The following is a 21,620-nucleotide window of genomic DNA, read 5'->3' on the forward strand; positions in this document are numbered from 1 at the left end:
AGTGGTAAAAAACACTCATGAGGAATACATATCCATACTTGAAGTAGAAAGCCATCAAAAGCCTGAAATGTGGAAAGGCAGCATGGAGTAGATGATATTTGACCAGAAATGCTCAAGTAATGAGGTATAAAAGTCTTGCAGTGGCTGCACTGCTTAGTTCAGAAGGCCTGGACAGAGGGATGAATTCCAGATGATTGGAGTAGAGCTCTTATAGTACCAATACAAAAAAGGGAAATAAAACTGAATGTGTGAATTACAGACGTATTTCGCTACTGAATGTTTCTGGTAAGATTTATACAATTATACTTGAAAAACAGCTGAGAAGGATTGTGGAAGGGAAGCTTGGTGAAGAATAGGCCAGATAGAGGCTGTCAGGATCAGAAAGAAGAAGAACTTGATAAACAACTAAACCCAGCTAACATAAAGATATGTATAGTAACAGAAACAAAGAAAAAACAAAAAGGTACAAAAGAAACAAACAACTATATACAAATTTATAGTGGGGTAAAAAAAAGAAGAAAGAGCAAAAGCAGGTATAATGATTATGGTACATAAATCCCTAAAGAACAATATTGTATATTACAACTATTTGAATGAAAGACTAATAGAAATTAGACTCAAGACAGACATTAAGAGGCCACATAACAATAATTGGTGCATATGCACCAGAAGAGGGAAAAGAAGAAGACAGTAATATATTTTAATAAAGAATTAGAGAATGCCATAGATAAAACAAACAAAACTGACTATTTACTGCTAGCAGGAGACTTAAATGTCAGAATAGGAAACAAAAAATACAAAACAAACATAGGTAAATTTGGCGAAGATACATGTAATCAAAATGGTCGTAGATTGCGCGATTTTGTCATTTATAATAATATGAGAATAATGAATTCAATGTTTAAACACAAGGAAATACATAAATATACTTGGTCAGCCAGAGGATACAAATCAGTAATTGACTACGTTATCATAAATTTTAAATTAGCGGAGTTAATTTTAGACGTAAGAGCATATTGAGGCTTTGAATTAAACTCTGATCATTATATGGTATCAGCAAAAATTCGATTTAAACCAAAGTGGCTAAAAACACATAGAATTGAAAATTCTTACCAGCCAAGCTACAAAATTTCTTCATTACAGGATCCTCAAGTTAGACTACAATATCAAAAATGCACAAACTTAAAAACAGAAACCACACATGAATCAAGTGACATAGAAGATGAATGGGAAAATTTGAAACAAATTCTCACAAAAGCAGCAACAGAAACCTTAGGAATAAAGCACAAATGGATTAGAAAAAGAGGACTATGAGACTGGAACAAAGAAATAGAAAATATAATAAAAACCAAAAAGGACAGTTACCAGAAATGGCTAAATTCCAAAACAATAGAAGCAGAAATAGAGTATAAAAGAAATAGTGCAATTGCAAAATGAGAAGTAAGGAAAAAACATAGAGAAAGATGGAACAGTTTCGTAACAGAACTAGAAAAGGATTTATTTAAGCCACAACCCAAAACCTATAAAGTAATAAAATACATGAATAAAGAAATAAAAGAAAAGATAAAACTACAAACAATAGATTTAGAAAAATGGGTGACCTATTTCCAAAATCTCTGGACAGATGAGAACAATGAATTAAAATTTTATAAGACAAAGAATGACCTAATAGAAAATATCACAATGTTAGAACTGAAAAATATAATAAAGAAGATGAAAAATAGGAAAACGCCAGGAGAAGACAATATAAATATAGAACTATACAAAAATGCAGGTGAAAAATTTAATGAAAGACTTATGAAATTTTTTAATATGGTTTGGATGTCCGGAAAAACCCCTAACTCTCGGAAAAAAGCACTGGTTATTCCAATCGATAAAAAAGGAAATAAAGACAATTGCAATAATTATAGGGGAATTAGCCTGCTGAATACAGGATATAAAATATATGCAGGAATATTAAAAGAGAAACTAAGCAGCATTGTAGAAAACAAATTACTAGAAGAACAAAATGGTTTCTGAAAAGGCTGATCCTGCATAGATCCAATTTTTACTTTAAAGTTATTAATAGAAAAGAGAAGAGAATTTCAAAAAGAAACACACGTGGCCTTTATTGATTATGAAAAAGCCTTTGACAAAATTAGTAGACAAAAATTGTTTAAAATATTAACCGATTTAAACATACCAAACCAACTTTTACAATCTATTCAAGAAATATATACAGGAAATAAAATAGCAGTTAAATTAGAACACACCTCAGAATGGAAAGATATATCAAGAGGAGTACGACAAGGATGTACTCTCTCACCTCTGCTTTTCAATATATATATTCATGAAATATTAACAATCTGGAAACAGCATAACCCATTTGGTATACAAATGACCCCGCAAATGAAGATAGATACACTACTATTTGCAGATGATCAAATAGTATTAGCTACATCAGAAGATGACTTACAAAGATCATTAAATGATATCTCAAAGCAATATAATATGACAATATCCAAAGAAAAAACAAAAATAATGGCATTCAAAGGAGAAAACCCAATAAGAAGTAAAATAGTGATAGATAATAAAATACTAGAACAAGTAAACACTTTCAGATACTTGGGATGTGATCTATCATACGAAGAAGAAAAAGACATAGACACTAAAATATCAAACTTTGTCAAAGTAAATGGCATAATAAATAATATATTTAAACCATCCCTGGTACAAAAACACACTAGAATCAGACTATATATAATGTCTTGTCAAAACCAACTCTACTATACGGAAGTGAAACATGGACCATGAAAAGGAAAGATGAAAAACGAATTCAAACAGCAGAAATGAAGCTCCTCAGAAAAACAGCTGGATATACTAAGTGGGACCACAAAACAAATGAAGAAATCTTACAATCCCTGAAAATAAAACCAATTAATTACTACATAAGACAGTATAAACAAAAATGGCTAGAAAATTTAAATCGAATGGACAACAGCAGACTACCAAAAATATTATACAGATACAAAATCAGTGAAAAAAGAAGAATTGGAAGACCAAGAAAGAGATGGCACGAGACCGGAACAGGCCACATGGCCTAAATTCCATGTTAGGAAGAAGTAGTAGTGTTGGAATTGTAGTCATTGGATAGGAGAGTGTGAGGGAAGTGTTGTTTAGTATAGAGTTAATGGCTTTGCTAACAAAGAGTTTTTATAATACCATGCTGGATGTATCTGTGGGGTAGATGATGAGAAAGTTTGGGAATGTACCCATGTAGAAAGTCGTGATTAAAATGTCTGGAAAGGCCAGACTATAGGATTCTGGGATGTTGGCTTTCTTTTTTTTTTAGAATTGAAATTATTTCCTTATATACTGTTATAGTGTTTTGTGCTTCAGAGTTGTTGCTTTGAATCCAGTGGCATATCAGAAGTCTTAATAAATTCATAGTTTTTGCCCTAATGATGTTAATACTGTTGAAAAAATAATAAAATAACTTTGTTTGCATAGTGTAATCAGTGTTTCCAAGCAGATATTTGATTTTTTTTTTTAAATCCAGTCTGCAAAACAAAAGTCATGTTTATGCATACCATTAGCATGCTAGCTCCTTTTCCCTTAGTAATAGATAAAACGTATCTGTTTTTTACCTGCTAAGTTGATTTCTTAATCTGTATAATCTTTTAGCCATATGTTGCTTTGTTGTTTATTTGTTTATTAATATAGTAGCAGAAATAACTTATATTTTCTTTACAGGCCAAATTTGCACGTGATAGCTGATTTTGGTTGTGGAGATGCACATATAGCTTTTGCATTTCCACAAAGAAAAGTTTACTCATTTGATCTTGTGCCATTAAATAAGTATGTGACAGTTTGTGATATGGCTAAGGTAATTATCTCTTTCTCTCTCTCAAGAATTGTAATCAGTAGCTGATTGAGAGTATATATTTCACTTAGTGCTATACTATGTCTCATTTACTTCACTTACCCCATATTATTTAGGGCTAATGCAAAAATGCCAATATTTTAAATTAAAAAATAATAATTTTAAATCTTTTAATTAAAATTGTTTTCAAACTAAATTGTTGATAACTGCTTCAAAATAAGTATGTAAGCATTCATGTTTGTAGAAATTAAAGATGAAAGGTCAAGAATATGTGGAAATAAGATGAATGTAAAATTTTCTTTTGATAATGTCCAGTAAATTCCTTATTTAAAAAAAAAATAATAAGATAATCAGGAATTTACAGAAGATTGAAAGAATGTTTTCCATAAAGGGGATAAAGGGCCATCAGATCTGTTTAAGTTCAGTTAGTTTAGAAAGGCCTCACAGCTCTCTTTTGTATGCCTGCTCTACAAGGAATCTACTTTTATCTCTACCCATTATCATGAACTGCTTAGGTTCCTGATACTGGATATACAATTTATGTTTCTCATAATGGATGGCTGCAGATCTGGTAGACACCTTGAAAGCAGAGTAGAAAGTTTGTCTTCAGGTAATGAAAGGAAAGTAGAAATCTTCCTGACAGGATGAAAGAACACTGCAATATTAAGAGGTCTTAGAATTTTAGCAGTATGTTCAGAAAGTCTTTATTATACAGAAATGGAATCCTAGAGATATCTTCAGGAGATCTAGAAACTGGTACCTTAAAGCTGTTAAAAGCTTTCTTAATAAAAGACTCATCAAAAACCATTTTTCATGTAGAATTTGATATAATTGAAGTCTTGCTGTAGAAGGTCTTTGGCAGAACATATATTATTCCAACTTTTTTACTCAGATGTTGATGAGAAGTAGCATGACTTTAGGATGAAGCATATTTATTTTTGAGACAAATAGTTTTAAATCTGATGGAGAACCATTCCATATTGTAAGAATATCATCCATATATCTGTACCATACTGCAGGTTTAGGAGAAATGTCTTTAAGGAGACTATCTTCAAACTGTTCCATATAATAATTGGCAAGAGTAGAAGAGGATTACCCATGGCTGTACTTTCAATCTTTTGATATAATTTAGCTTATAGACTGAAGTAACCAAAGTGGATTACAAAGTCAAAAAGTTTGATAATGTCCAGAGAAAAATCTTGTTTAAGTAAATTAATAGTATCTCTCAAAGGAATGTTCATGAAAAGAGATACCACATTAAGACTAATCATAATATCTGAAGATTCTAAATGAAGATTACAAATTTTTGTTTTAAAATCTAAGGAGTTCTTGATATGAGAAGCAGATTTTCCAATAAAGAAAGATAATAACATAGACAAGTATTTAGAAACTTTATACATAGGGCAGCTGATGCAGTCTATTACTGGAATAAGTTAATGGAATAACTGACTTGTGGTTCCTGGGGTAGATGAACATATTGAAATTTTAAGTTTTTTTTCCCCTTTAAGTCTTTGTCCCAGCTGGGGATGTTATCATTCAGCTTATTGACCTCATTAATTTGGCTGGAAGTTGGTCAGATTCCTTTGATACTTACGCAAAAATTTTAGTTTGAGTTTCTATCTAAAATTTCGATAAATTGTTTGATAGGTACTTAACATAATTGGTCACTTACTTAGCTATGTATGTATCTCATGCTAATCAGTAAGTATTTAGAGGACATTTCAAACAAAAAAGCCAAGTACTCAGCTCTGTGACATGCAAAATTTTAGTCACTGGTTTGTATGCATTGAGAATTTAGGCAAATCTATCAGGCTTATCCACCTATGATCACTATCCAGCAGTAGTCTTATAGTCCTGTCTTTAGGTGCTTATGCTGCAGCTAAAGTTGCTCAGGAAATGTTGATTGTACATGACAGGAGGTGAGTTACAGGTTTTGCATCTACAGTATGCAATTTAAAAATTATGTTTTTAATATTTTAAATAATTTAAAACATAGCATAAAGAGGATTAACCTAAAATACCATCAGAACTTGAATGTTCTGATGGTATTTTAGGTCTGTTAACATTTACTTATTATATTTTCATACTATCTAATATGGCATATGACCTTAAGCGCTATTATTGATAAGTGTACCATCAAACTATCGACCTATTGCTCACACTTCACTGCTGTCTAAATCTTTTGAGATTATCTAATCGAGGTCATCAATGGTCCACTTCTTCGACGGCACCTGGGTAATCATTGACCACGAACATGGATTTTGCTAATCAAAATTCACATCTCCTTGCTTATTTCACCTTTGGACACGTGAAAGAGAGGTTTAGAGAAACCTGTGCTTTTATACTACATTTCCATGACAAGGGGCCAACCCTGGAAGTTACGAAAGGAAACTGTGAGCAAGAGGGTGAGGAGTGGTTTCTTTGCATGGATGGTGGTTGAACCGTGGAATGCATTGCCTGATAGAGTGGTGAGAGCGAAAACAGTCAATGAGTTTAAGAAATGGTATGATAGACTTTGTGTTTCCTAGGAGGGACCTCCCATGATGAGTCTTGATAGACTTGTGTTTCCTAAGAAGGACCTCCTGCGATGAGTCTTTTGACTCCTTGGAGGCTTAAATAATAATTATTATTATAGGGTCTGGTATTAAGGACTTCTCAGCAAATTAGCACCTTATGGTCTGCCTCTCTCCCTTTGTAATCGTAGAAATGTTTCCTTTCTTTCTTCAGATTTTCTGACTAATGCAAGTATGTTTTAGGACTCTGTTATTTTAACCGTCTTCTTCATCACGTACATAAATGACCTTCTTTCACTGACTTCAAACCCCATCCACAGTTTTGTTGCTAGCACTCTCCACTTGTACAACAAACTTTGCAGTGACCAAATATCTCAAGTTTCAAGATCATATCTACAATATGCCCTAAACACTGCTCTCCATATCATCCTTCAGTGGAGGTTCTTGATCCCAGCTCTCACATGACATTTTACTATAGGCCTTTCAGCCTTTTGTGTATAATATTAAAAAAAAAATGAGACATACAGGAAGGAGGGAAATTTTTTATGCACTCCAGAAAAATGCTATGCAAAGTATTTGTTGAAGAGCAAGTCAAAGAAGGATTGGGGAACTGGAGATAAGTCATAAGTGTAAAGACAGTCATATACTAATAGCATACAGTAAAACTTGAAAAACTTATCCAAATTTGGGGGATTCTGGATTTCTGAAATTTTAATCAGCTTTTGTTTCAAAATGTTAAACTTGTTTTCCACAAGATCCATTAAATTTAGATTCAGGTGAGCATATCTTTCTCAAAAGTCTGGGCACGTTCATCATGATAAAGATTTGTTTGCTTCATTCATTTGTAAAAGTGTGCTGTATTGCTGTTTAATATTTATCTGCCTAGTTGGCTTAGTTGCTGTGGGTTTGAATATCACTTTGGGCATGGATGTTTGTGATTGTCTTTAGCAGAGAGAGATGGATTTCAACACCAGTATGAGACTATAGGCATGTTATTTGGAGGATTGATGTGCTTTGAAAAAGTTCCATGTTTGGTCTTTAAGAGGTGTGATAATTCTTCACACTTAAAACACTCAATCAGATTAGCTTGCATCATAGCTGCATCTCAGAGTCAGCACAAATGAAAGTAAAAAACATGTAATTACTTACAGTAAGGCAGAGTAGCTCTAATTTGAAATAGACATATTAAATTGTGTAAATGTACAAAATATATTTTAAGAAAAGTAAAAGAGATGGTGGTTTTGGTAGGAACAAATGATTTTTCTGGTGATAAATACAGTATGACAGGATCTGAAAGGCCTGTTGGAATAAGAGAGAGAGAGAGAATAAAAATAGTTTTCACTTTGAAAATGATTTGATGCGTAGGTGCTCTAGGAACAATGGTTGCAAGTATTTGAATGTGTGGAGTGAGTTTGAAGGAGGATTGGATTTGTATAAGAGAGTCAAACTATTGAATATGTTTGATATCAGGAGTCTGTAGAAATTATTAATTGGTATGAGACCTAACACATGAACTCAGGGAAACTAGACTGTGATGAGTGGAATGAGAATCTGTGTGAAACAACAACAGCCATGTTATGTAACTGTGGTAATGAAAAGAATGTGCAGTATCATGGAAATGATTATGAAGGAAAAACGATTGTGTTCATCTGGTTCAGACTTCTTAAATAAGTGCGAGGATGTTAGCATATGCAAGGAATTAGATAAGAATGAAGATCTGCAAGTAGTCCAGTTGGCTCATGCAGACTGTAGAAGTCAGCATGCAGAAAGCATTCAAGTAGCATATTTTTATGCACAGAAACAGAAGTATCAGAAACAAAGGGATAAAATTTTGTTGCCTTTGGTGAACGCCCTGGGACCTTAGTGCAACCTGGCTGTCAGAGACAAATATACTAATTGGCTAGATCAAATATAAAGGGTACAGTAATTTTAGGAAGGATATATAGGAGGGGATGCTGCTAATGATATTTAATGATTTGAGTCCATTTAGGGCAGAAAGCTGTGACTGCAATACCAGTAACAGTTTTTCATGTGGCAGTGATTTTGAAGCCATCTAGTATCAGGTGAAGTCTAACAAAATTAAATACATAGTGGGATGTTGTAACAGACCTAGTGGATAAGTTGCTAGTGACAGTGAAATGCATTACTAAATAAACATGATGGGTGTGAATCAAGTAATCATCTTGGGTGGCTTTAATTACTTGAACATTGATTGGATAGCAATGAAATCTCATGAGAAAAATGAAACCAAATCAATTTCCTCAAGCAGGATGTGACAGAAGGAACTTGAGGTCAAGGAGTATTTGATCTGATTATAGTGTTGGGGGGGGGGGGATTTAAATACGTAACTGTTCTGTCTCTGCTTGGTGACTGCTCATGCTTTACTGACTTGTGAAGTGGCTACATTTAGTGAGTCCATATTCAGAAAAAGGTTACATGCTGAACTACAAAGCAGGATTTTAAGATCAGGTGAGGAATATATTAAGTTCTGTTCCATGGTATCATTTGCTAGACAGGAAGGATATTAGCAGTGCAAGGGAAGTATTTAAATATACTCAAATGATTCGATATTGATATGTGTCCCTAGAGATCAAAGAATAAATAGGGTGCAAGTGAAATGTATGTATAATGTTAGTAAGCAAGAGATGGATGCAAGAACTTTAAAATCTTATATATTGGAAAATAAGCACCTTTAATGTTGCAAGTTTCATACTCGTTTTTCTTTTACTTGCAGCATAACAGACTTCTTTTGGGTTGTTTTTAGTTTGCTGAGCCAGTTTTTCATACTCAGACAGCTTTCCAGACGTGCTGGAAAGTTGTAAATCTTGTGGCCTTCTCCTTATAATTTTCTTGATCATCCCGTCTACATCATATTTTTTTTAAGTATCTTTTCTTAAGAAAGTATAACAGTGATGTGGAAGGGATACCATGTGCATAAGGGAAGCTGAGTCTGAGTATGAAAAGAAACTAGCTCTGCAAGCTAAAGAAAACCCAAAAGAAAGTAAAAAATGAAAATTGCAACATTAAAGTGTCTTATTTCCCAATATAAAGTTTCAAGATTATTGCATCCATCAAAACCTCTGTCTGCCCATAAAGAAACCATGAGTATATAGAATTCATTGCTCTGTGGGCCAAAGAGACAATCTGCAGATAAACGTATATGAACATGTAAAGGACATTGAGAGAAAAAAAAAAGAAAGTGAAGATCAAGATTAGCCTTCCACACAACAAATACAGGCCACCAAGTAGTTTGCCAAAAAAAAAACAGAAATAGTGTATATTGATCATACCTGTTTTATAAGAAACTTTAAAGAGGCCTCAGAAATGCTCTATATCCTGTTATAACAAAAACCAAGATCTAATCTTACACCAAATTTGGTCTGCATTCATCAAAAATCTAACAACCACAGAACTGAGATATGATGTGTTATGCTAGTTAATTCAAATAATGCTAGTTGCTGTCACATTGTGTGTTATGCCACACAACGTGACAGCAACTAGCATTGTTTGAATGCTTGCACAAATTGTTAATACAGTGGGTTTTGACCATTCTGTTTATATGTACTAGTGTTGAAGTTCTTATAACTTCTTATAAAATTAATTACATTTGTGTGTAATTAATTTTTTCTAGTCTTTTTTTTTTTTTTTTATAAGTTTTATACCCATGATGATGTAAAATCTAATGACTTACACAACTTGTCAGATTATATTGTTTAGTTTAATAAATCTGTTTATGGGTAGAAACACATCTCTATATCAGAAATTAAATAAAGATTTGCTAAACCACAGAAACATTCATGCTCAGATTGTATTTTTATTGGCTTAAACAAAAATACAAATCAGTTATGCAATTGAGTTAATCCCAACTTCTAGAGTTATTGAATTGCTTCAGAAATCGATAAGTTGAAGAATCAACACATCGATTGAAGCAATGCTAGTTGCTGTCACGTTGCGTGGCATAACACATCATATCTCAGTTCTGCTGTTGTTAGATTTTTGATGAATGCAGACCAAATTTGGTGTAAGATTAAATCTTGGTTTTTGTTATAACAGGATATAGAGCACTTCTGAGGCCTCTTTAAATTTTCTTATAAATCTAGCTGAGCCATATACACTCAGGGTAGATGCTATCAGACTCAAATTGCATAATGTGTTTAACTTTTTACAAAGAATTAATTTATTTATAAACACATTTGATTATTAATTCCATTTTTGTGTAAATACTGAATTGCTTAATTTATATATTTTTTTTTAAATTTGCTTTTTTTTTGTACAGTACATATTTATTATTTTATTATATTATTTAATATTTTATCGCTTTATTACTATTTCTTTTTATTTGTTATGATTATGATGTTACTATTATGATTACTATTTGTTTTTTATTTATATAATTACTATAGAAAGTAGTAATTATTATTACTATCTTCTGTACTGCTGTAATCTTTGCATTAGCACAGTGTGACTTTTGCTGACCTTGTGCCAATAAACCACAAATCAACCAATCTTCAAACAGAGTGCAAACATCTATTCCTTATCTGCACTTGTGGAAATCTTATTTGTTTATATTCCACTTATCATATTTTTGGAAGAGAATAATTTTTATTACTGTTATTATTATTTTAGGTTCCTTTAGATAATAGCAGTGTTCATATTGCCATCTTTTGTTTATCCCTGATGGGAACTAACTTGGATGACTACATCAAAGAAGCCCATAGAGTATTAAAAATGGGGTAAGTAAAAATATATAGTTTAATGCTATACAAAAAGGAAAGCAAGATTAATTAAAATTAACTCTCTGTGGCAATCACCATTATAATAAACTCACTCACTATAACAAACTTATCACTCAGACCAAATCTCCAAAGTTCTCTACCGTAAAAGGTAATTTATAAAACCTTCACTAGAGTATTCACTCCTTTTCGTAGAGTAGCAGTGAAAATAGTAGAAACTAATAAAATGTATAATGTATTTACGGCATCACTGTATAAAAGATTTCATTATCATTGCGATTTGATTTATCTGGAATTGGTTATAAAAAAAACATAATGGCGAATTATTGGTTACACTTGGTTATGACATTTAATCCTTTTGTTGTGAGGAGAATCTATCATTCAGAATAATCAGATGTTAGATTGGGGGGGCAGAGCTGATAAGCTATTCTAGCATCAAATACAGAACAAACAACCAGCTGTATTAAAGATGGAGCTGATAGTGAAGAATTCTGATTCAAAGATAGTGCTGTGCCTAATCAGAAGGTGAGTTAAAAGGTAGTGGTTGTTGTTGTTTATGTCTATATCACAGAACATATGAATGATACATTAGGATTCTTCTTCTTTCAGGGGGTTTGATTCTTCATCTTTCTTGGATTATCTGTTTTCCTTGCGCATCTTTTTTTTAATCATTTGGCTGTTACTTCTTAGGAGATGTTATTTCTCATCTTTTTTCTGACCACTTTTATTTTCATAGTTTTTCTGATTAGCTCTCTTCTGCAAATATGATTAACCCATCTTCAACAGATATTCTCTTTACTACTCTGCTAACTATTCCTGATATTAAGTTTTGTGTACACATGGTGGATGCTGTTATCCCCCATATTTCATGTAGCCATGACTACTTCAATTGCCCAATTCCCTGCACAGTATTCACTTTGAACTTCTAAATTGATTTACTACTTTTATTCCTTTATCATTAGCTTTCAAAAGATAATCTCTAGTTCTCTCCTTCAAAAATCAGGTGAGCTGCCATCTTTCAAGTTATAGCAATAGCTTTTAACTCTGCATTCAATATTAAAAACTCCATATGAGACTGGCTAACTTGCTTTCAGCTGAAAATTAGGTTCTTTAGCTAGACACGATTTGAACTCATGTCTTCGAATCCAAGGGCACCGTTGATATCTACTACTCTCTATTTTAAGTTAACTATTGAAATGAATTAGAGTTTTGTATATATGTACACACACACACACACACACACACACACACTCTGTAGGTGCGACAATCAAATTCCTAGAATTGCTCGTACTATTGCACATATGGTGAGTCTGGCAGAACTGTGTGACCCTGCATGTTTGGACATATGTGTGCTATTGCCTTAAGTCATACCAAAACAATTAAGGCAGTAGTTGACAAGCTGTAGTAGAGTTTCGTGTGTATGTTTTTTCCTTTCAATTTAAGAAATGAGTGAATGGAATTAGAACAGTGCATGAAATTTTGTGCAAAGGTTAGGAAAAGTGCAGGTAAAATTCTGGACATATTAAGAGTTTTATGGTGGTGGTGATGAGGGATGGCGAAGGACTGGGCAATCACAAACTCATCAAAACTTGTGGAAAGAGTGTAGCAGTTAGTTCAGTTTGACAGACAATATATGGTTAACAGCAGAATAATTAAATTGAGACAGAGAAATATTTTAATAGATGATCTGAGAATACTTTAAAAATTAGGAAAATTTTGAGTGAAGTAAGTACTCAAAAGATTAGAACAGACTTGGTGTCTGTTCTAATCTTTCTTCGCAGTTGGCTATTTTTGTTTTTTATTAGTGCTGATGAAATTTGGTGCTTTCAGTACAAACCCTGAAACAAAATGGCAAAGCATGCAATTAAAAACATCATCTTTACCAAGACTGAAAAAGAGCAAAAGTCATGATTGCAGATCAATACGACACTTTTTTTTTTATTGTAAGGGCATAGTACACTTCAAAATCATTAAACAAGGACAAACATTGAACTAACGTTATTTAGAAGTGCTGGCAAGGTTACATGAGGCTGTTCATAAGAAATGACCTGAACTTTTGTCAAAAAATTGGATCATCTGTTACGACACAAGTCCCTGCACGTGATTAAAAAATCTGGCTAAAAAAGCAGTCACAAAATTGGACTGTCTTCCATATTAGAATTAGTCCCTTGTGACTTTTGGCTGTTCCCCAAACTGAAGCATGCCTTGATAGGATGCAGATTTTTTGACATTTCTGACATCCAGTGTCATGTGATGACAGTAATAAAAAGCACTGTAGAAGACAAATGTTGTTGTCATTGTTCAAAACAGAAATCTTTTGAACAGTGGAAGCAGCATCTAAGCATTACTGTACTAGAGGGGTTACTTTGAATGTGCATTCCAGGAATTTAATTGTTGCACCTTGTATATATAAACCCTAATTGTCAAATTAGATGAGAAATGAACCACTTTGTTGAATAGCATATGAGAATTTTGGTGATTAAAGTCCTCATTATTGGACTTTGAATGTTTTTTTTAATAAATTGTATTCTCTTAGATAGACATAATCTGCAAACCATTTACAGTGCTGTACATCAACTATCATATTGAGAAAGACTTAAATTTGAAATAATTTGAGATAAATAAATGTTGTGATCAGTTCATAATTAGAGATAATTGTACTTTAGTCATGAAAATAATGCAACATTGGCCCTTCAGCTGGAAAGATTTGGAAAGGTTTGCATCCCATGAAAAATGCAAGGAACCTTTATAAATAGTTTTCAACTGAAGATGAAAATAGCCAGTTTCATACAAAAGTGGTAGGTTTTTAATTCCTGCAAAACAGACAAGTTGAAGACTATATATAATAAAGTATACTGATCTCTTGGCCTTAGTTGTATTGGCTGTAATTCCAATCATTCTAGCTCAGTCCATAACCAAAAGTTTTAATTGTATATTTTATAATACTGTATATTATATGTAATAATTAATAGGATTTAATACTTTTACCTACAGAGGACTCCTAAAAATAGCAGAAGTACAAAGTAGATTTGAGGATGAAGATGCTTTTATAAGAAACCTAAAAGCTTATGGGTTTTCTTTATTGAACAAGGTAATGCAATTTATATTGTTCACTATAAATTTCCTTTACCCATTTCCTTTGAGCTTAATAATCTCAAAGGAAATGGGTGTATGTTTGGGGGGGAACTGTTTTCACATTTCATTAAATGTTTTTTTGGGGGTTTCAATGACTGGGTTCTCTTAGAAACTATGTGAAAATTTGAAATACCTGGTAGTTTTTATCAAATATTATGCAGCTTATAAGTTGTAATGTCAATTGGAAAAAAATCATTAATTTGAAGAAAGAATCTGTGGGGTGGGCATTAGTTTAACTAACTTTTTGAGACTCTTTCCAAATATGCTTTAACAGATTGACTGTGTTGTATCATCAAGGCAACTTGAAAAAAAAAAAAGATAGTTGTAGGAAGTTTTTTCACTTGGTTAGAAATTAAACTTCATGATTCCCAAGAAATTATATTCTTGTTTAATATCCTTTATCCAAGTGTAAATAAAGTTTACCTGGGAAGTATTTTCACATCTAGGCTACTTGTATAAAGAAGCTGATGACTTCACATCAATTGCCTTAGTATCCATTAATGCAAAACACACTTCCTTTCAGAAGTGTATATTGTATTGATTATGTTATGGAAAGGGTCACTGCCCATTCCAGTTTTGACCTTTATGGAGGTCTCATCAGTAGGAGCCAGATCCAGAAGAGATACCAAGGTTGAATTAATGCATTAGTCATATTACTATCACCATGTTTCAACATAAAAATGTGTATGATTCAAGCTGAGCAAAAACACCTAGCAAAAAAAAAAAAATTGATATGCTCTTCAGATTGAGCAAAGAAGATACATGAGTGCATAGGAGATTGAATAGGAAATGACCACTGAAAAGAAAAATGTGTACTGAAGTTTTGAAAATAATTAAACTGAACAACTCTCAGATGTGAACTAGAGGCTCAGACATAAATAATATTGGGAGGGGGGGGGGGGGGCTTGAAAACAAAACCAAAAATAAAATCCCTTATAAAACGACAAAATATGAAGAAAACATTGAATGAATTGCCCAGGTAAGCATGTGGTAAAATCATCTACAAAGATAGAAAAGCAACTCCATGGTGGACACAGTTAATGAAGCAGTTCATGAAAATCAGAAATCATATAAAAATAAGTTATGCATAAAAGTAACTAAACAAAAGTCGTGGAAAGATTTTGGAAAGAATAGAGAAGATTATTAAATATCACGAAGGTTGCAAAATATTTGGGAGGCTTCTAAGAAAGCTGATATCCTTGGGGGAGGGGGGGGTAGCACAGAGGGAACCATAGGTCATAAAGATATATAAAACTGAAGATAATTATATTTCTGGATGCCTGTTTAATTACTTTGAAAAATGCATTAAATGAGGTATCTAGCAATAAGAACATCACAGTGCATATGGAAGTCCATATCATCCACTTGAGGTAGAAAAGCCATTATGAGCTAAAAATGTAGAAAACAGCTGGAATAAATGATATTTCAGCTGAAATACTTGTAGAAAACTTTTGTACTGCATAATTCAAAATGATTAATTGAATTCCACATGGTTAGCATAGAGTTCTAATTGTACCAGCTTATAAGAAGGAAAATAAAAGTAAATGTAAGACTTATTGATGAATTTCCTTATTAAGTGTTACAAGAAAGATATATGTTAACCAGTGGCATTGCATGCCCATTTCAGTTGGGTATGCTTTCGTGGCTTTTGCAACCCATGCTACAAAATCCATGTCAGTTTGACCGTATGATTGCATTTTTATCGATGTATGAAAGTTTTAAGAGTGTATAGCACATCAATGCTCATTTTAATTGGTCTAATGCAATTAATTGTAGGATAACTTTGAATGCTTTAATTTATTGATTAATTGTAACCAAATCTGTGCAGAGTGGGGGGGGGGGGACAATGTGTTTGTTTTTAAATATATTAGAAAACAATAATGAAGGAGAATGATATATTTGGTTGGTATATTTGAATTACTCAAAGGCGTAAAATTTGGAAGAGGAAGACAAGGCTTACCTCCTTTGACTACAATGCTATTTCCCATTGTAAATATGGGCAAAAAAAGTTATAAGTTTATCAAAAATCATATATTAAAAACTTGCTTACCATGTCAGTTCACACTTTATGCACGCAAAACAGATGAAACTCAGAAAACAAAAACAGCAATTCATGACAAATGAGAATGTTCAATTGGATTGATTGACACAATAACCAATCATAGCCTCTAGGTGCGATTGTCTAAGAGCTCATCCTGCCTTCTGAGTGATTTAAAACTACTAGAACACTAAGAAAAGAATTTGACCCATTGCGCCATCTGTACATGTTTTCAAAGGGTTCAAAGGTGTGTATATTTTGAATGCACACCCAGGCTATTAATGCGAATGTGATGCAATGTTTACCTTTAACAGGAATAAATGCAAAAATATAATATTGTTGATATTGCTATTCGGTGGCCTAGCACACCTCAAATGTTCAACCCTGATGTTAACATATTTTGATCAAAGATTAAGAAAGTTTGCTGAAGGGGAAAATCAGTGAAAAACATGCTGTGCTTCTATGAACTAAAAGTTGCCAAGTCCAGACTTTTACTTTATTGCATACTTGAGAAATCCTGAGAACATAAGGATTTTACTTTAATTACATACTATTCGGTGGCCTAGCACACCTCAAATGTTCAACCCTGATGTTAACATATTTTGATCAAAGATTAAGAAAATTTGCTGAAGGGGAAAATCAGTGAAAAACATGCTGTGCTTCTATGAACTAAAAGTTGCCAAGTCCAGACTTTTACTTTATTGCATACTTGAGAAATCCTGAGAACATAAGGATTTTACTTTAATTACATAACCAAGAATTCCTGGGAATACAAGGATCATGGATCTCTCTCTTTAAGTTTAGATGATCTTAAAAAAGGCTTGTGATAAAGCAACAAGGACAAAAATGTTCAGAATACTAAATCTATCTGGTATAAATGGAATCCTTCACCAAGGAATATGTAGCTTCTTAAGTTACAAATTTGCAGCTAAAGTAACATTAGAACTGAAGGATGGTTTATGTTTAATGAGGTGTGGAACATAGCGCAGCGAAGATGAATCAGTGGCACATCATTTTAGCCCAGAGGTAGGAGAAAATTTATCAGAGACGCGTTTTTTTTATACGTATTAAGATCTCCATTACCTCTACTTTTATTTATAATTTATATGAACCACATTATTAAGCTAATTAATATTAAACCTGATAATTAAATAGGAGATATTAGGCTTAGATCTTTACTCTATGCAGATGACATTATTCTCTTAAATTGGCAAGAAGTCTTCAAGTTTTTTGCCAAAATAAATCATTTCTGTGATAAATTTAGTAATAAAAATCAGTAATAAAAAGATAAATCTATTAAAATAGGCAATAACATCGAAAATGTCAACTGCATTTGCAGTTATAAACCCATAGAAGAACAATTAACAATGTTTCAGGTATTAAGGCACAAGTTTCAGTAAAGATGACAAATATGGAAATAAAATTTTAAGAAATCTTCTAATGCCTTTTTATTCCACAAAGGGAGTAGGTAGCACTTTTTAATTCTGACTTTTTGAAAATTAGCAAGATAGTAGTTCACCTTTGACTATCACTAAGGTTGAGTGTATTACTATAGCATGCTAGATAATGTGCAAATTCTAACTAACTGGTTTTTTGTGTACATGCGTTATGTTCTGAAGTCAGTTTTATTGATTTAAGAGAGGTTGGTTTAGGAAGCTAGTAAAATAAATTCATGTGGAATGAGAGAAATCAGCAACCCCAAACACCAAACTAGCAGCATACAGGACTGCTGTTCAAACCTGACCACATGGATCCAAGAAATAAAACTCCAGGTAATCAAAGACTGGAGACCAGATATGAGAGTTCTTAGAAAAATGGGGAGAGCGAATAGAAGGCATCAATGACAGAACCAAGATATCAGAAAAGAACTTGAAATTAGAAGTAAGCAGTGCTAATCTAGGGTAATCTGATCCAACCAGAGTTTATTGAGTGGGCGAGTGTTATTTTGTCTGTAGATATGCATGTTCACAGGACTTGTTTGCCTGTTTTGAGGGATGAAAATTAGATATGAAATATGCTGTTACACTGATATGATATTTGGCATGCTTTTTTAAGATATATATATATATATATATATATATATATAATAGAAAATAATGATCGCACAGATTTGGTCACCTGGGTTTCTTGGGAACCAGGAGGTAGTTGAAAAGATTCAGAGACAAGCGACCAAGATGGTGACAGGTCTGTGGAATACTCCCTATGAGGATAGGTTGAAGTCTTTTGGGAAGAAGTCTTTTTACAAAGTTTAGTTAATATGAGGAAAAGAGTGGAAATGATAGAAATAATCAGAGAACTGGGGGGGGAGGACTATTCTGTAGAAGTTGTCTAAGAGTGTGGTTAGTAGGGTGTGCAGACCAGATTTTTTGCATCCTTTATTGAGAAATACCAATTGAAAATTGTGTAACAAGTAAGCTTTTGCTAATTCCTTGTGCTTGGCTGTGATTGCTTGTACATTTAGGATTACATCTGTTTAGTCCTGTGGAAACCCATAACCCAAGGCTACCCAAAGAAACACTATTATAAGTTCAATTCTAGTACCGACTAAAGAAGCTTTTTTCTAAATCTTAATTTGACATGTTTGTGAGTTCAGTCTCTTGCAGGGGCAGGTAGGTTTTTTTTTCTTCATAAACTTTTAATCCTACTTGAAGGTAGAGATTGGCTGCTTCAGTCTTCAAAAAGGTAGGGCTAAACAGCCTTTCCTACTTCCTGTCAGTAATAAAAAGTGTTAGCAAATAGCAGGTTTGGTATGATCTTGTAGTTGTGATACAGCTAGTGAATCTCATGATCTCAGTGTTAATTATTTTTGAAATATAAATGAGTTTAAATTAATAGAATCATTGTTATTTAAAAAATGATTTAAACCATTCCCATAATTGTATTTATGACTGTCTTATATATGTTTGTTTCTAGGATACATCCTATGAAATGTTTATTTTACTTGATTTCAAGAAAATCAAAATCAAGCGACCATCTCAGAAACTTCCTTCTATATATCTGAAACCATGCATTTATAAAAAGAGATGAGAGATCTCTTGGAAATTTATGTAAAAATTATCCAATCAGCATCACTTTTAGCAGAAGTACAGGTATCCCTTGATTAATGCGATTAATTAATCCCTCAATGTTACTGCTTATATCAAAATCACGTTAATCAAATATAATATCAATGGCAAAAATTACAATCCGACAATGATCGATTACTGTATTAATAATTCATTTTAGATGGTACTCTTTTAGGAAAGACAAATGAATGTTTAATAAATGCTTGTACATTAGTTATTGCAATTTTTTATCAAAAAAAGTTATCAAGAGTCATTTGAACAGGTTTAGTTTTTTTCTTATCAGCATAAATTCTACGATAACAAGCAAAATGACTCTAGACCAAGGCAAACAAGCATTCTTCGATTAACATCTGGATCCATATCCATTACTTGCTGCTTAAGCGATTCTAAACTGCAAAATATTCCATCCAGTTCTTTATCTCCTTTGGAACCTCATCTTTACCTTCCATTTGTTCGTTGTCTTCATATGCGCGTTGTTCAATTTTGAGATTGTTGTCACTGAAATCTTTTGCATTTGAATCCAATAATTCTCTAATGTCTTCTGCATCAATACCATCAAAAACAAGGTCTTCTCCAATTGCAACATTGTTCATAGGATTTTGAAACCACCTAAGTCATTAGTGCATTCTGGCAAAAGGTTTTTCCAAACAGCTTTCATGCAGCTAGAAGACACTTGCTCCCACGAGTCATGAATGTTTTCAATTGCATGTCTAATGTTAAAATTTTTACAAAATTCTTGGAGCATAATCGCATTTTCTCCTGTTGTTGTTTCTACTACCTTTGAGAATGTCTTTTTAAGGAAATAGGCTTTGAAAGTTGCAATGACATCCATGTCCATGGATTGTAGCAATGATGTCATATTTGGTGGAAAAAATAAAACTTTCACATTGTCACACAGATCATTAAGAGAATTTGGATGACCAGGTCTTTATTTAAAAGCAAAAGAGCTTTGAAAGCTAAGTTATTTCTCTTGCAGTAAGCTTCAACTGCCAGAATGAAAATAAGACTCAAACCAATCTTTGAATAGGCTTTGGGTAACCCAAGCCCTTCTGATTCATCCACCAAATTACAGGTAAAGAGTTCTTGTTACATCCTTTTAAAGCCCTTGGGTTCTGAGTTCGATAGACAAACAGCAGCTTCAATTTAAAATCTCCATTAGCATTCCCTCCAAGCATAACGTTAAGCGATCTTTTGATACTTTATAGCTAGCTAGGCTGCGCTGCTTTTTTTTTAATATAAAACTTCTAGATGGGATTTTTTTCCACAGTTTCAGCTACAATGAAAATTTGGTGGTAATCTTAATCATTTTCTTCGGTAATTTTCTGCAGCTCAGCAAGAAATGCAGATGTAGCATCACATGTTATTTTTACATTTTTTAGTCCACTCTTAGATTTAAAATTTTCAAGCCAGCCTTTGCTAGTTGCGAATTTTGAATTGTTTTCTTTATATTTAGTCTCTTTAAGTCTTGAAAAGAGTCTTAGAGCTTTGGCCATGATATTATAGGCACTAATTGGAATTCTCTTTTGATTGCAGTCTTCCAACCAAATAATCAACAGATCTTCCATTTCAACCTTTATAGCACTTTGGTTACATGTGCATTGCATACTTGCAGATGTAGATGCAACTTTACCTTGCTCGCAATATTCATCAGCTTTGGATAAAATAGTCCATATTATAGACTCATTAAAACCAAATTCACTTGCAATCTTACTTTTACTTTTACCACATTTAAATCTTTTAATTATATCAAAATAATTATATTGTTTTGTATCTAAGTTTATTACTTTCCTCCTCTTTTTTTCACTTAATGACCTAGTTGTGGGATTGCTCTTATTCTTCAACATGATTAATGGGCTGTAAAATTTACAAAGAACGTAATTTGTAAATACAGCAGAACAGTTGGAGCTTGTAATATACCCACTCTTAATGCTGGCAGCGAAGTAACTGGCAGGCTCTCAGGCTCTGGGAGCACAACTGCATGGGAAGAATGATGTCATCATGCTCACGACTTTCTTTCTCTGCCGGGAAACACTCCTTGAGGCTTGCATATTTTTGTGTGATAAATTTAAAGGCATGTTAATTAAAACTTGCTGCATATATAAAAGGATTGTCGCAATGAATTTCGCTGCATTAATCAAATCCTGCGTTAAGCAAGGGTTACCTGTATATATTTTGCCATTATATTATTTGTATAACATAAATTATTTATTCTGTTTCTTCACTGCAACCAAATTGTAAATATATAATGTATATTAAGTGAGAAATATTAAATTT

The 21,620-nt window shown here is 32.8% G+C and overlaps 1 protein-coding gene across 1 annotated transcript in view; it reads left to right on the forward strand.

The window, feature by feature from the left end:
* LOC150105759 (uncharacterized) overlaps positions 1-21,620 on the forward strand; it is a 35,748-nt gene extending 14,128 nt beyond the window's left edge. The window contains exons 3-6 of the mRNA XM_090394340.1: positions 3,733-3,865; positions 11,002-11,108; positions 14,103-14,199; positions 19,195-21,620. Of these exons, the coding sequence (XP_090250466.1) occupies positions 3,733-3,865; positions 11,002-11,108; positions 14,103-14,199; positions 19,195-19,308 (451 nt within the window). The 3' untranslated portion in view covers positions 19,309-21,620. The remainder of the gene's footprint in view (positions 1-3,732; positions 3,866-11,001; positions 11,109-14,102; positions 14,200-19,194) is intronic.

Source organism: Typopeltis vanoorti, chromosome 6 (genome assembly GCF_054136105.1).
Source record: "Typopeltis vanoorti isolate ZY-2024b chromosome 6, IOZ_Tvanoo_1.0, whole genome shotgun sequence".
NCBI lineage: Eukaryota > Metazoa > Arthropoda > Arachnida > Uropygi > Thelyphonidae > Typopeltis > Typopeltis vanoorti.